This window comes from Staurois parvus, unplaced genomic scaffold (genome assembly GCF_062004578.1).
Source record: "Staurois parvus isolate SC_StPar_1 unplaced genomic scaffold, SC_StPar_1.0 ptg000599l, whole genome shotgun sequence".
In the NCBI taxonomy this organism is placed as follows: domain Eukaryota; kingdom Metazoa; phylum Chordata; class Amphibia; order Anura; family Ranidae; genus Staurois; species Staurois parvus.
In genome coordinates, this window is record NW_028318395.1 from 1955503 (window position 1) to 1972307 (window position 16805).

Genomic DNA, 16805 nt, shown 5'->3' on the forward strand with positions numbered 1-16805 from the left:
TGGGAGGTGCAGACTTCGCATTGTCAGCCTACAACAGGAAATTATGTTGCTGACAGGATCTCTATACAGTATAAGAAACCTTGCAACAGAGGCTTTCATAAATTGTATAGAGTGAGCCATTACTTAGATTTTAAGCCCAGTTTTATAAGTGCAGTGAGCCATAGTAACCAATGATTTAAACCACTTAATTAGTAATAAGTAATTAGTAATAAGTTTAAAAACTTATTAAATTATTTAACTATTTTTAACCGCTATCACCAATATAGATGCAGCCCCTTTTGTTCATTAATACCTGTTGTACCCCATTTGTGAGCATATCTAATAAAAACCTTTAGTATTTTCATTTCACTCATGTAAACCAGAGTAAAGAAAGAACTATTTTTAAGTCAGCTCAGTCTAAGATAGAGTTTGATTGGTTACTCTGGGTTACATCATTTGGCATTTAACCGCTTGCCCGCTGCTTTATAGTAGAAGTACTGCTACAGGGCGGCAGGGCTGCACAAAATCACATATATACACGTGATTTGCATTTCTGGGTAGGAGGTGCACGTGTGCCGCCCTACCCAGGCCGCCATTAGTAGCTAGGGATGTCAATCACTGGGTCCCGGCTGGAGATTCCCCGCCAGCACCCGGCGATCGCTGTGTAAAGCTGACAGGGGAGAGACCTGTGTGTAAGCAACACAAGTCTCTTTCCTGCCAGCAGGGACATGCTGCTTTGTCGGTCTTTTTTTTTTTTAATTTTTTTGTGCAAAAATAAAAACCGCAGAGGTGATCAAATACCACCAAAAGAAAGCTCTATTTGTGGGGAAAAAGGACATAAATTTTTTTTATGTACAGCGTTGTATTGTCCATTAAAGTAACGCAACGCCGTATCGCAAAAAATGGCCATGTCAGGAAGGGGGGTAAATCCTCTGGATGGCAAGTGGTTAAAAACAAGGACTTTTTTTTTTTTTTTTTTTTTTAAGTAAATAGGCCCCTGCATTTGTAATAACCGCATCCCTACCGCCTTATAGCAGAAATACTGCTACAGGGTGGCACGGGTGCACAAAATCACGTATATACACATGATTTTGCATTTCCGGGTAGGGGGCACGCATGAGCCGCGCACGCGCCCTACCCACGCTGCCATTTGCGTCTGTCAGTCAACGGGTCCTGGCCAGTAGTTACTCGTCGGCGCCCGTGATTTCCGACGATCATCGACAGGGAGGAAGACTGTTTTGTTTACTGGCAGTCCTCCCTTTCAGCTTGGGGATACTGCTGTGGATGGCTGTGCACAGCATAGCCATCCAAAGCAGTGTGATTACAGTGAAACACACACACCGCCCCCCAGTAAAACACTCCCTGCACACAGTTAACTCTTTGATCGCCTCTCATGTTAACCCCTTCCTGCCCAGTGCCATTAGTACAGTGTCAATTGCTTTTTTTTAGCACTGATCACTGCATTTCTGTCACTGTAAGTCAGTTCCCCTGAGTGTCAGAATGTCCCCCACAGTCCCACTATACTAGTAAAATAAAACATTTAAAAAAAATCCCAGTATATAAACCCCCATTTGTAAACACTATAACTTTCACATAAACCAATAAATTTACACGTATTGGGATTTTTTTTTCAGCAAAGACATGTCGCAAAATACATTTTGGACTAATTTTATGATGAATTTGATTTTTTAAAATTTTTCAATGGACATATTTAATAGCAAAAATTCAAAAATATTGTTTCTTTTTTTATAGCGCAAAAAAATAAAAAACGCACAGGCGATAAAATACCACTGAAAGAACGCTCAATTTGTGGGAAAAAAGGCCGTAAATTTCATTTGGGTGCAGCGTTGCATGACCATGCAATTGTCAGTTAAAGTAACGCAGCGACGTAACACAAAAATGGACTGGTCAGGAAGGGGGTAAATCCTCAGGAGGGAAAGTGGTTAAATAAACTTTTTAAAAGGTGATAAAATAAGTGTTCTATTTTATAACAAAAAAGTTACCTTTGATTTTTAAAAATACTTTAACAATAGGACAGTGGTTACTATGGGGAACAAAAATGCCTTACTTTGGAACGTCCAGCAGGCCATTATTTTCTTATGCTTAAAGCCTTTTAATGGCTGTTAACTTTTTATGTTTTATGGAAAAAAAAAGAAATCTGGATTCTGATTGGTTGCTATCACCAATATAGATGCAGCCCTTTTTGTTCATTAATACCTGTTGTACCCCATTTGTGAGCATATCTAATAAAAACCTTTAGTATTTTCATTTCACTCATGTAAACCAGAGGAAAGAAAGAAATTGTTCTGTGTCTGTAAAACTAGTGACCAGTTCATTGTTTGATGTTATCCATGTATCGCTGCTCGCTTTTTTTGCTGCTGGTTGCTTTACTGGTGATACTAAGATCGTGTTTATTTTATAACATGCTTTGAAGAAAAGAAAACAATGTATGGGATATATTGTCAGATGAGATCTTAGATGTGTGAATCGTTATGTAACAACTTGTACTACAGTGGAGTTAAATTTATTGGAGCCCGTAAAAACTCTGAATCTTCACTAGAAATGCACATATGTTCATGTCCAAATACTCCTTTATCGCCTAAATTAAAATCATGTTTCTAACTGTTCCTTATTCTGAAAACATAGTCTACGTCTGGAAATAATTGATTTTCAATTTTCCAGCATGTCCTTTTATTTTGTTTTCTTTTTCTAAAGCTCCTTCTATTTATTATATATTTTCTAACAGCAGAGATCTCTGTATTTCATTGCAAATATTGTTTATTGTACTTTCAGGATGTGCCGTATTTTTGTTGAACTGAGTAATGGAATGCGTCAATGAAATCTGAAAACTGACCTGCAATTACTTGAGAATGCTAGGAGACAATGACATGATTGTTGTGGGAAAGTCTCCAAATGTTAAAAGTATGCTCTGCAAACGTATACCAAAGGCTTATGTGGGAAGGCAAATCAAAGTTGTAAGGAGATAGAGCCAGTGCATTCATTTTGTTTACTTTGGTTTTCACAGTCTGCCTGCTTTCGCTGAAAAACTTGCTTGGAGCAGACTGTAGCAGACCTCTCTCTGTTTTTTCATAATTGATCAGGGGATGACTGCTTTCCCTGAGGGTTAAGACGTGGCAACTTTTTCTGTTTGCTCAGCATCTCAATGCAGTAGTTCAAACATTGTTCACACCAGCTGGCAGTGTAATGCCATATGCACATCTTGTCAAAGCAACTGTTGTCATGGATACTAGACACTATCTGGGAAACCAACTCATTGATTCTGTTCTAAATTTCATCAGAATTTTATTGGATTTGAATCTCTATTATTTTAGTGAAAAATATTTATGTTCAAATTTGAGAATGTGGAATGAAGGATGTTAATTAAAACTATATGCACAGAGAAGATGACATTTAAATTAATTTGCATTATTTTATATCAGAGTACCAAAAATGTCCATATGGGATGAAAATTTCCTAGCAATTTAAAATCCCCTCTTGTAATCTCTGGGGGTAAGTCAAGTATTCTAAAACAGTTACAAGTGCCTGTTTTACCATATTATTAATGCCAGGTGCTTGAATTGTGGGGAAATATACCAGAGTTGTTCCTTTCCACTGAGAAGAAAATGGAAGATGTTTACATATATGTACAACAAATTATACTGCTATTATACAGTTGTGCTCAAACGTTTGCACACCCTGGCAGAAATTATGAAATTTTGGCATTGATATTGAAAATATGACTGATAATGCCAAAAAACTGTTTTTTATTTAAGGATAGTGACCATATGAAGCCATTTGTTATCACATATTTGTTTGGTTCTAATTCATAATGATGACAGAAATTACCTAAATGGCCCTAAATAAAGGTTTACATACCCTGGAATGTTTGGCCTTGGTACAGACATACAAGGTGACACACAGAGGTTAAAATGGTAATTAACCACTTCCCGACTGCCCTATAGCAGAAATATTGCTACAGGGCGGTGCGGCTGCGCAAAATCACATATATATCTCTATGTGATTTTGCAGTTCCGGGTAGGGGGCACACGCGCGCCCTACCCATGCAGCCATTCGCGGCCATGCCTGTCAGTCACCGGGTCCTGGCCGGTGATCACTCGCGGGGCATCTCTGACAGGGAGGACCCAGCACACAGTTAACCCTTTGATCGCCCCTCATGTTAACCCCTTCCTGCCCAGTGCAAAAAATGGTGTGGTCAGGAAGGGGGGTAAATCCTCAGAAGGGCAAGTGGTTAAAGGTCAGTTTCCCACATCTGTGACTTTTTAAATATCAAGCAGTGTCTCTATATAAATAGTCAATGAGTTTGTTAGTTCTCACATGGATGCTCTGAGCAGGCTAGATACTGAACCATGGAGAGGAGAGACCTCTCAAAGAGAGATCTTTCAAAAGACCTGCGTAACAAGGTAATGGAACAATATACAGATGTAAAAGGATACAAAAAGATATCCAAAGCCTTGAATATGTCAGTCAGTACTGTTCAATCACTATATTAAGAAATGTTATATTAACTTTTAGGAGAGGTTATCATTTTATTATTGATTTCCTGTTCTGCCGCTGTTATTATGGCTTGAACTCTGTAGTTAATAGTTTAGAGCAGGGGTCTCCAAACTTTCTAAACAAAGGGCCAGTTTACTACCCTTCAAACTTTAGGGGGGCCTGAAGTTGGTGTGAATGGGAGGAATAGTACCCTATCATTGGTAGTGGGAGAAATCATTGGCTTCAGTAGGAGGAGTAATGCCCAGTCATCCGTGCCAGTGGCAGGAATAGTGCCCCGTTATTGGTCTCGGTGGGAGGAATAGTGCCCCATTATTGGTGTCGGTGGGAGGAATAATGTCTCGTATCAGTGGGAGGAACAGTGCTCCAGGGGCTGGATAAAGGCAAGCAAAAGGCAACATCCGGTCCCAAGGCCGCAGTTTGGAGACCACTGGTCTAGAGTCTAGAATGATCAGTCAATGGTATTCCTTCTTGGAGTTAATGTGAGCTGAGACCCAAAATATATGAAGAGAGCAAGCTGCTTTGCTATGAAACAGTGCCAGATTTAGTAGATACTGATCCAGACATTGCCTAAAATAGCGTATAACCCCCTTACAAGATCATTGGTGTGCATTGCCACTTTTTTGTCATGACGTGTGAATAGCTAACCTACTCAAACATGTAGAACTGTAGGAGTACAGATATTGTGGAATACTGTTTAATATGTACTTGGACTAAGCACAAGTGTAAGTACATTTGCATATATTTGTAAAGCTGCAAATAGAAAACCTTTTGAATTTCCAGGAGCTTGTTGGAGCCACAGCAGAACTTGCAGCATTAGCTGCTTTGTAACCAAGTGCTAAAAGCCTAAATGCTCTTAAAAGCTACAAGAATTTATCTGTGCAGATGTGTACCCAAAAGGACTGGCATGAGAATGTATGTTACAGCTCAAAGCCTGCTCCCTATTGGTTGCAATAGGCAAACATAATGAGGTGGAGCTGGTACTGTGTGGCCTTGATGCCTTGGTCTCCATGTACACTAGGCAAAAACGCTGCTTATACAGGCTTTTGGTATTTTTTTGTTCAGCCTGAATAAGCAGCTCCCTGTTAGTCTATTTGTCCATGCACATTAGGGACTTCACAGGCATACTGTATTTGCAGGGAAGCATTTTCAGGCAGAAAAAAGCCCATCAGAATTGTTTTTTTGAGAGGAACTTTTGGGCAGAGCGCATAAACGTGATGCAGCATTTAGGAGAGTTCACATTTTTCAGGTGTACATTGAATACAGTGAAAAATGAGCAGAGGGGAAAAAAAACACTTATAAAAGCAAATGCCCATAAACTCTCAGAAACTTTTGTGCAGTACGAGCCACTCTAAGCATTTTTTATGCTGATTTTTCTGCCAGAGTTTCTGCAATTTTTTCAACCACTTAGTGTGCATGGACCCTTCAAGTGAAAGGAGGTTGGTGCGGATTGAAAAAAAAAAAACACTTACGTTTCCCTGCATCAATACAAGTTGTTGATGAAGGGATCTTCCCTTCTGTGTTTGTATCCTGACAGTAAGTGAGGCATCAGTGGACTACTAACACAAAGGGGAAGGATTATTGTATTCTTGCTATGACAAATTTTCTTTAACCCTTTCGCTTGTGGGCCAATTTCACATACATGATAAAATGTGCTTTATGGACTTAAAAATATAATAAAGACTTTCCAGAATTTGTTTTCTGAAAGCAGAGGGCCTGGAGAATTTAAGAATAGTTCATATTTGTGTGTCTCAGAATATTTATGCTAATGTTTTTGAAATCTATATTTTCACAAAAAATTTTACCAAAGTAATTTTAGTCTGTGCAAAAACATTATGATCATTTCAATAACATTAAGCTGATAAATGAAAAGGTGATGTAGTCATTTTTTTTTTTACTTATCAATTTGGAGTTAAACTAAAACATAGATCCTAAATTGATTATTCTACCTCTAATGTGAGTGTTATTATTTAAAGTTATTGTAAATATAAAAATAAAAAAAATAACAAACAGGTTAATACTTATCTGCTCTGTGCAGTGGAATTGCACAGAGTGGCCCCGAACCTTCTCTTCTTGGGTACCCTGCCATCAATCCTGTTTCCTCCTCATTCACGAGTGCCCCCATAGGAATCTGCATCCTATGGGGGCACTCGTGCGGGCTCACTCCCGAGCCTTGCTGTCTGTATCTATAGACACAGATAGTGTGGCTCAGGAGTGACTCCACGCCACCTGCTCTCTGTTCCCTGGCTCTGACTGACCACAGCAAAACCAGGAAGTGAGGGGAGAGAAGAGCTGCATGCAGGTGGGCACAGAGTTGGATCAAATGATGGCTCAGATAGGTAAACGTGTGTGTGTGGGAAGGGGGGGGATGTGAGGAGGAATACTGCTGCCTAAGCATTTTCTACTTTAATGCAAGGAATGCAAAACATATTTAGGCTTTATAACCACTTTAATCTGTGTACTGTGTACATTAGTGTATGTTATGTGTGTGAAAGTGTGTTATATGTGTGTTTAATTTTTTTCGGCAGCATGTAGAAGAGATGCACCTGAATCATTGCTATGGCATATACCAAAGCCAGCTGCAAAGTTTTAACATAAATTGCAGTCACTATTGCTATTTTTCCTAAAAGCTTTTCACTGACACACAATTTTTGATTACTAACAACAAGCATGCAACAGTTCTGAACTCCTGATTTGCATGCTTGTGCTAGATCATAGAGTATTACAATCTCTGGACCAGCATGATTGCTCTCCAAAGTATAAAGAAAAGATTTTCCAGAGCACATAATTTTGCAACCAGGTTAGCAGGTTCTATTGTACGCCTTGGAAAATTAGAAATTGAGCTTGATGTGTAGCCTGTATTTACCGAGTGCAAATGTGTAGTGTCATGGTCAATAGCTACTGTACCTTGAAAAAGCATTCATACCCCTTGAAATTTTCTAGATTTTGTCATGTTACAACCAAAAACGTAAATGTTTTTTTATTGGGTTTGTATGTGATAGACCAACACAAAGTGGTTCATAATTGTGAAGTGGAAGGAAAATGATAAATGATTTTCAAATTTTTTTACAAATGAATACCTTAAAAGTGTGGCGTGCATTTGTATTCAGCTCCATTTACTCTGATACCCCAAACTAACATCTAGTGGAACCAATTGCCTTCAGAAGTCACCTGATTAGTAAACAGTGTCCACCTGTGTGTAATTTAATCCCAGTATAAATACAGCTGTTCTGTGTTGCCCTCAGAGGTTTGTTAGAGAACATTAGTGAGCAAACAGCATAATTAAGGCCAAGGAACATATAAGACAGGTCAGGGATAAAGTTGTGGAGACGTTTAAAGCATGGTTAGGTTTTAAAAAATATCCTAAGCGTTGAACCTCAGATGGAGCACTGTTCAATCCATCATCCGAAAATGGAAAGAGTATGGCACAACTGCAGTCTTACCAAGGCATGACCCTCCACTTAAACTGACAGGCCAGACAAGGAGAGCATTACTCAGAGAAGTAGCCAAGAGGCCCATGGTAACTCTGCAGGAGCTGCAGAGATCCACAGCTCAGGTGGGAGACTCTGTCCACAGGATAACTATTAGTCATGCACTCTACAAAAATGGCCTTTATGGAAGAGTGGCAAGAAAAAAGCCATTGTTGAAAGAAAGCCATAAGCAGTCCTGTTTGCAGTTTGCGAGAAGCCACAGCAAACATGTGTAAGAAAGTGCTCTGGTCAGATGAGACCAAAACTGAACTTTGTGTGTGGCGGAAAACTAACACTGCACGTCACCCTGAACACACCATCCCCACAGTGAAACGTGGTGGCAGTATCATGTTGTGGGGATGTTTTTCTTCAGCAGGGACAGGAAAGCTGGCCAGAGGTGATGGGAAGATGGATGGAGCCAAATATAGGGCAATCGTAGAAGAAAACCTGTTAGAGTCTGCAAAAGACTTGAGACTGGGGTGGAGGACAATGACCCTAAACATACAGCCAGAGCTACAATGGAATGGTTTAGATCAAAGCATATTCATGTGTTAGAATGGCCCAGTCAAAGTCTAGACCTAAATCCAATTGAGAATCTGTGGCAGGACTTGAAAATTGCTTTTCACAGATTCTTTCCATCTAATCTGACAGCTTGAGCAAAGAAGAATTGGCACAAATTTCACTCTCTAGATGTGCAAAGCTGGCAGAGACATCCCCAAAAAGACTTGCAACTGTAATTTTAGTGAAAGGTGGTTCTACAAAGTATTGACTCAGGGGGGCTAAATACAAATGCACGCCACACTTTTCAGATATTTATTTGTAAAACATTTTGAAAACCATTTATCATTTCCTTCCACTACACCTTTATGTGCCACTTTGTGTTGGTCTAGCACATAAAATCCCAATAAAATACATTTACGTATTTGGTTCTAACATGACAAAATGTGGAAAATTTCAAGGGGTGTGAATACTTTTTCAAGGCACTGTAGGGTGGAAAAGATTATTAAACAAAGTTTTGTAGCATATATATTTTATTGTTAATGTTAATATTGTTTCTAGTTGACTGTTATTTTTGTGGAATGCATTTAACATTTTTTAAGCTATTCCTATATGTTTTTTGTATGTCTAGGCTCTTCAAGCAGCAAGGCAACTTCTTTTACAGCAACAAACAAGTGGACTAAAGTCTCCAAAGAACAGCGAAAAACAAAGACCACTGCAGGTATGCTTTATTATATTAAATCATTTTGACTTATACATATGAAAGTCTTGTTTTGAATTTAGTAAAATTATACATACTCTTCAAACGACATGTCCTCTCCTGTACTAATGCACATATGCCTGACTTGTCCACATGTATGCTGTAATCTATACATTTGTTGTTCAGCCCCAATAATACTCTGAACATCATTATTTTGCATAATCAATAATAAACAGTAAGAAAAATCGCTTATTGTAGATTCTGGCTCCAGAAAACCTGGGAAATTAAGCATAGAGCTACATTTTACTACATGAGGAAAAATAAGCAGTTGATAGTTTTTCTTGTATAATGGAAAAACTTCTCTGCAATTGCAGAGTCTATGTAAGATAGTAGCTTAAGCGCATTTATTCCATTTAAGGAATCATCAACCAATTACAGAATGCCCAAACAATAAATGATTCAAAATGAATTGGTATGAATACAGTTATTTTTACCTAAGGGCTTATTCACATAGGCGCAAGTATCCATACAGTGTGAAGAGCCAGTTGTTTATGTTTTTGCTTTAGAGCTGAGCTATGTGCAGGCAGCATATACAAGTGACTGTATATGGAGCGGCTGTACAGACTCACTTGCACAAGTGAGTTTTGCAGGGATGGGTGCACTGATCCCAACAAAGAACCCTTTGCATGCAGTTCTGTACACCCGTTTTTGTATACCTGTCCATCTTGGCTGTGCGAGTGAGTCTGTATAGCCGCTGTTTCACTTCTATAGGCTGCCTGCTTGCAGCTACAAGGTAGTACAAAAATATACCCAAACAGCTCTTCATACTGTACAGTACTCTGTGTGTGCTACATTAGTGTAGCTACATGTTAACCTTTTGTTGTGTCCAGGTATAGGTGTATTTATGGTGAGTGCTGAGTATTCGACAGATGATCCTTGAAGACAGAGGAGTTGTACAAAGAACTAAGGCGAGAGAGTTCTCAAACCAACAGTCTGTGTTTTGTTTTCAGTACATTATTTGAGCTCTGAAAAGGTAGCTTCCCATTGTATCTAATATTTTATTACAAAAAAAAAGTGCTTTAGACATAAAAATTTCAATTTTTACCCGCAGCTGAGTAGTCACTCCAGTATACTCAACTTGCTTTTGGCAACATCTTAATTCATAACTTTGGTTTTAAATAATACAGAGAGTAAGTGAAGAACTGTCTCCCGAAGGACAGCATAAAACTGCTGTCAGAGAAGTGTACCTGTTTCCCCCCTCTATGAAGTGGAGAATACTCATGCACTGGCACAAATTGAACTTTGAATGTTTAATTTATTATCTCTGGAAGGATTTTTATATGAATAAAGTGATATTGTAAGAAAAAAGCAAAATGATAGATGTGATGTATGGCAGCATGCTTTTGGCTGGTTTATTTTTTATGTATTACAGACTTTAAAAAGTTCTGTAAACTCTGACACTACAGTTATATATAAAAATGTGCTTTTTAAGCAATATATTGGTTTCCAATGATCTAGTTGAGCACACATCTCCTATGAAGTCTTCAGATTGCTTTTATTCTACATGGGGTGTTGTCAGAGGCATGAATGAAAATGTTAGGTACTCCTTTTGAGAATAAGCAGTAGAATTATTCTGACATGTATAGTGCTCAGCATAAATGAGTACAAAAGTAAGATTTTAATCAATATATCAATGAACACAAGAACAATTTCCAAAATTTTGACAAAGTTGAGTTCTATAGAACATTTGTTTAGCTCATTACATGAAATTAAGGTTAATAATATAACTTAGATTACAAAATCTTCAGTTTTACTCAAATTAGTTGATGCAAAAATGAATACACCCCACAACAACTACTACATCTAGTATTTTCTATTACCTCCATGATTTGTAAGGAAAGCACAAGTCTTCTAGGCATGGAATGAACAAGTTGGTGACATTCTGCAACATCTATTTTTTTCATTCTTCAAGAATGACCTCTTTTAGAGCCTGGATGCTGGGCGGAGAGTGATGCTCAACTTGTCTCTTCAGAATTCCCCATAGGTGTTCGATTTGGTTCAGATCAGGAGACATACTTGGCCACTGAATCACTCACCTTGTTCTTCAGAAATTCAACAGTGGCTTAGATGTGTGTTTTGGATCATTGTCATGTTAAAAAAGTGCATGACGACCAAGGGCATGGAGTGATGGTAGCATCTTATCTTTAAATATAAAGTAGTGTGTCTGTGAATTCATGGTACCATCAATGAAATGCAGCTCCCCAAAAGAAGGACACTGCCACCACCATGTTTTCACTGTAGGCACCATGCATTTTTCTTTGTACTCCTCACCTTTCCAACACCATATAGTTTTGAAGCCATCAGTTCCAAATACATTTATCCTGGTCTCATCACTCCAGAGTAGAGTCCCAGTAGTCTTCTTTTTGAGCATGGGCCATGGCAAATTCTAGACAGACATTTTTGCACATGGGCTTTAGGAGAGGCTGTCTTCGTGGACGACACTCATGCATGCCATTCCTCTGCAGTGTACGCTGTACTGTGTCATGGGTAACAATAACCCCAGTTTGGCTTTCCACTTCTTTAGCTAACTGCAGTGAATTTGCATGGCAATTTTCTTCAAATATTCTCATCAGAAGATGCTCCTGTCGAGGTGCTAACTTCCATGGACGGCCTGGATGTCTCTGTGAGATGGTTGTAGTTCCATCTTTGTTAAATTTTTGTATCACTTTTGCTACAGTATTCTGACTGATAAGTAAAGCCTTGCTGATCTTCTTGTAGCCTTCACCTTTCTTGTGTAGAGAAATTATTTTATTTCTCAGACCTTGTGACATTTCTCCTCCATGTGGTGCTATTGCTGGCAGCATGAAATGGGATGGGGTTTTCTTTGTTAAGTAACACCCTTTTATAATCATCTGTCTGCTGGACACCTGTTTAATGAATAATGTGAATTCTTGTTAATTAGGATTTTGTTGTCTAAAATTTAGCTTTGCTCCTAAGACTTTCATTGGCGTGTTCTAATTTTGCAACATGGTCTTGAATGAATTTGTTAAGAAAAATACTTTTTTGTGTGTGCACATTAACAAATCTTGTTTGCAATCAATGGCCTGCATTTGTGGGAGTATTTTGTAGTATAGTGTCCCATAGAAAAGGTAGATTTGGAAAGGAAAGGATTTCTGACAAATCTGTTGGGGTGTACTCAATGCTGAGTACTGTATAAATACTTCAAGAGGTATTAAGCTTAAAAGAAAACATTTATTATATTGCAGTTTACTAATTCTTAGATGTGATGGCTGCATTAGTTTTCTGTTTTAGGCTTTCTTCCTTTATTTTCACTTGGTGATCTGTCCAGTAAGTCTGTTGTTTTTCGAAAGAATAAGCTCCCATGCAGATGTATCCTTTACAGGGATGAGACAAATCATTTAACACTGGCAGGGGTACTTACAATGACCAGCTTTTATTTATGTAAAACCTTTATCCTAAATAAAAAACACTTTTGCTGTAACTGACTAAGAAGTATTAACTGAATTTTTGCTTCAATGTTAACACCCCCCCCCCCCAATTAACAATGCTGATGTTCAATGGTGCCCCCTGTGCTTCTTCATTCAGAGTGGGGACACTCTAATACAGGAGATGTGTTACTAGCCATATATTAGTAGGTGAAAATAGAGGGAGAAAAGCCTTAAAAGAAACAAATTCAGTCATCACATCTAATGATTGGTAGGCTGAGATATATTATATTTTTGGTTTTGGGGTTCAGTATACAGTTTTCATGCTGCATGTGTTGTAAGCGATCAATTATCCTGCAAGTGACAGAAAAGATCAGGCTGATTGGAAGATATGGGTACAAAAGAATACTTGGTTTAGAATATGTTTCTATAAATGAATTTTTTTCTTGGCTTTAAAGTATGAACACGTTACCCTCTATAAATTAACTGATTAGTTTTCAGATTTATTAAGATGTGTTTGGAGTCTTTATCCGTTGTTATTTGTTGGTTCTACAAAGCTTTAAATCATAACATATGACCTATTTAATAATATAGTGCAAAGAGCAATGTTGTCCTTGAGCATCCAAGTACAATATTTTAACACTCAAGATTTTCATGTAACACTAAGATTTGATATATATCTCAGCTTGTCTGTTTGCAAAACAGGTGGGACTACATGTTTTTGTGTTATTTTTGGAGGTTTGTGCTAATTAATTTAGAGCATGGATGCATGTTATCTTTCAAAATTTCAATATGTAGATTTATCCGAGAAGAAGAAATCTATATTGGAGGCAGGAACCATTACTCTACTTCTGTATCTTTGAGATTCCTAATAAGTTGCTAAAACTTTATTATGATAGCAAGAAATTTGGAGCATTTTTGTAGTGTTGGCAACAAAGGTATACGACTTCTTTTCGCATTTGTTTTAACTTAATTGTGTAAGCATATTACTTTACTGTTAAAATTGGTAAAAAACAAAAAGACTTATTATGAGTAATGATAAATGATTCTGCTTGTATTTGCTCTTCATGCAGTTAGTTTTGCAATTAAGATTATGGATTAATTTACTAAAACTGGAGAGTGCAAAATCGGGTTCAGCTCTACATAGAAACCAAACAGCTTCCAGGTTTTTGTGTCAAAGTTTAATTGAACAAGCTGAAGTTAGAAGCTGATTGGCTGCCATGCACAGCTGCACCAGATTTTGCACTCACCGGTTTTAGATAAATCAACCCTTAGAGTGCTAAGACGCAGTTAAACACAGCAGTTTAACTAAAGCAGGATAACTCAAGCAGCAGGAAGATACAACAACAGCAAGAAACTCTACTGCACGCTGGACAGACTGCAAGCAAACACCCTGGGAAACATCTCTGAGTCCCACTCTGTGTACCTTTTTAATATGTCCCCTCTACTCCTCCTTTTCATATTACTTTCTCGTGTTCCCAAAATCTCATTTCTTTACCCCTCTGCTCCACACCAAAACTTGTACATCTCACCTTCACTGCTACCATCTCCCTACTACTGCTCTCATCACCTCCTGCTGATACTTTACTTTCCTGCTGACCCAAACACCAGGACTGGAAGGCATGTGCACTTGTGTACATCCTGCTTCCATGTTACTTTCCTCACCCTTCTTCTTCTCCTAACCTCTGAGGATATCTCCCCAAACCCTGGTCCTCCACTATCTCACCCCCACACCAGGCGTCCTGTTTCTTCCAGGAATAGCCGCAATCCCCTCAACTTAATATCGGTCCCCGTGCTCCCAAAAACCACACTCCCTTTTTTATGTGTGCCCTGGAATGCCCGCTCTGTCTGTAATAAGCTCACCTCTGTCCATGACCTTTTTGTCACCTTATTGAACCCTGCTCCTTTCCACTCTGCAATTGACCAACTCTATGACAGAATCTCTCCTCTTTCCTGCCCTCACCTGGCCACTGCTGTCTATAACAGTTTGCTTTCATCCACATTAGACTCACTTGCTCCTCTAACAACACGAAGCATCAGGCCGTTACAACCTTGGCAGACTGACGACACCAGAAATCTTAAATGACATAGTTGCACGCTGGAGCGATTGTGGCGTAAAACCAAATCTCAACAAGCATTCACCCTATATAAATCTGCTCTCTTAACATACAAGTCCTCCCTTCATGCTGCCAAACAAGCCCACTTTTTCACTCTTATTAATACCTTATCATCCAGTCCTCGTTGTCTCTTCTCTACTTTTAACTCTCTACTTTCTCCACCCCCACCCAGTACCTCACCTCTTGCTCACAAGATTGAAAATCATTGCAAATCATTTCAAAAACAAAATTGACACAATGCGTAGGGGCATCGCCACTGCACAGACATCCATCCCACTTAGCATACCTTATACTAAACCTCCCTCAACACTTTCCTCTTTTGACCTTGCCATTACCTAAGAGGTCACTAAGGTTTTCTCAGAAGCCCATCTCACTACTTGTCCCCTGGATCCTGTCCCCTCACAACTACTATAGTCACCCTCTTCTTCCATCCTATGCACCCTCACTCACATCTTCAATCTCTCCCTCTCTACTGGTGCCTTCCCCTCCCCTCCCTGGACCCCACCAACCTGAACAACTTAAGACCCATCTCCCTGCTGCCATTTACCTCTAAACTCCTAGAACACTTAGTCTACAATCGCCTGAGCTCCCACCTCACCGACAACAACCTTCTTGACCTTCTACAGTCTGGCTTTCGCTCACTACACTCCAATGAAACTGCCCTACTAAAACTCACTAATGATCTACTAACAGGTAAAACCAATGGCCACTACTCCATACTCTTACTACTTGACCTCTCTGCGGCTTTTGATACGGTTGACCATCCCCTCCTCCTCAAAAAACTCCAGTCTCTTGGCCTTAGAGACTCTGTTCTCTCCTGGTTCTCCTCCTACCTATCGCAGCGCTCCTTCAGTGTTACCTATAACGCTGCCTCCTCCTCTTTACTCCCTCTTTCTGTAGGGGTCCCTCAAGGTTCTGTCCTTGGACCTCTTCTCTTCTCCATCTACACCTCCTCCCTTGGTCACTTGATAAACTCCGGAGGCTTTAAGTACCATCTCTATGCTGATGACACACAAATCTATCTTTCTACCCCTCACCTCACCCCTTCAGTCTCCTCTCGCATCACTAACCTACTAAGTGACATATTGGCATGGATGTCACTCCACTTCCTCAAACTCAATCTTTCCAAAACAGAGCTCTTAGTATTCCCCCCAGCCCGTGCCCCCTCCCCTGACTTCTCCATCAAGATCAAGAACACAATCATCAGTCCCTCCCCCTCATGCCAGGGTACTAGGTGTAATCCTACACTCCCATCTGTCCTTTCAGCCCCAAATCCAATCACTGTCCAAATCTTGTAGACTTCACCTCCGCAACATCTCCAATATACGCCCGTTCCTAACTTCGGAAACCACTAAGCAACTTATCCACTCCCTTGTTATATCTCACCTTGACTATTGTAACTCCCTCCTCATTGGCCTACCTCATTGCAGGCTATCCCCTCTTCAGTCTACCACGAATGCTGCTGCCAGAATCATCCATCTTACTAACCGTTCTGTATCTGCCATCCCTCTCTGCCAATCCCTCCACTGGCTTCCCGTTGCCCAACGGATAAAATTCAAAACACTAACAATAACGTATAAAGCCATTTATAACTCTGCCCCAAATTACATCACCGATCTTGTCTCTAAATATCACCCAAACCGTACTCTCTGCTCCTCGCAAGACCTCCTACTCTCTAGCTCCCTTGTCTCCTCCTCCCATGCTCGTCTCCAGGACTTCTCCAGAGCTTCCCCCATCCTCTGGAACTCTCAATTTATCAGACTATCGCCTACTCTGCTCACTTTTAGGCGATCTCTGAAAACCTATTTCTTCAGGGAAGCCTATCCTACCCTCAGCTAATACTGGAATCTTCTACTCTTCCAACCAGTCCATCCCCCACAGTTACTACCTTTTGTACCACTATCCCCTCCCTCCTAGATTGTAAGCTCCAAGGAGCAGGGCCCTCAAATCCCTCTTGTATTGAACTGTATTGTTGCTGTATTGTCTCCCGTTATATTGTAAAGCGCTGAGCAAACTGTCGGTGCTATATAAATCCTATTTAATAATAATAATAATAATAATAATAATAATAATATATTGCGTA

At 39.5% G+C, this 16805-nt stretch overlaps 1 protein-coding gene across 12 annotated transcripts in view; it reads left to right on the forward strand.

Annotated features, from left to right (window-relative positions):
* The window catches only part of FOXP2 (forkhead box P2), a 300141-nt gene that overhangs the window by 92060 nt on the left and 191276 nt on the right, over positions 1-16805 (forward strand). For all 12 annotated transcript variants that reach the window (XM_089692669.1, XM_089692677.1, XM_089692670.1 and 9 more), the window contains exon 3: positions 9091-9180. In XM_089692669.1, the coding sequence (XP_089548795.1) occupies positions 9091-9180 (90 nt within the window). The remainder of the gene's footprint in view (positions 1-9090; positions 9181-16805) is intronic.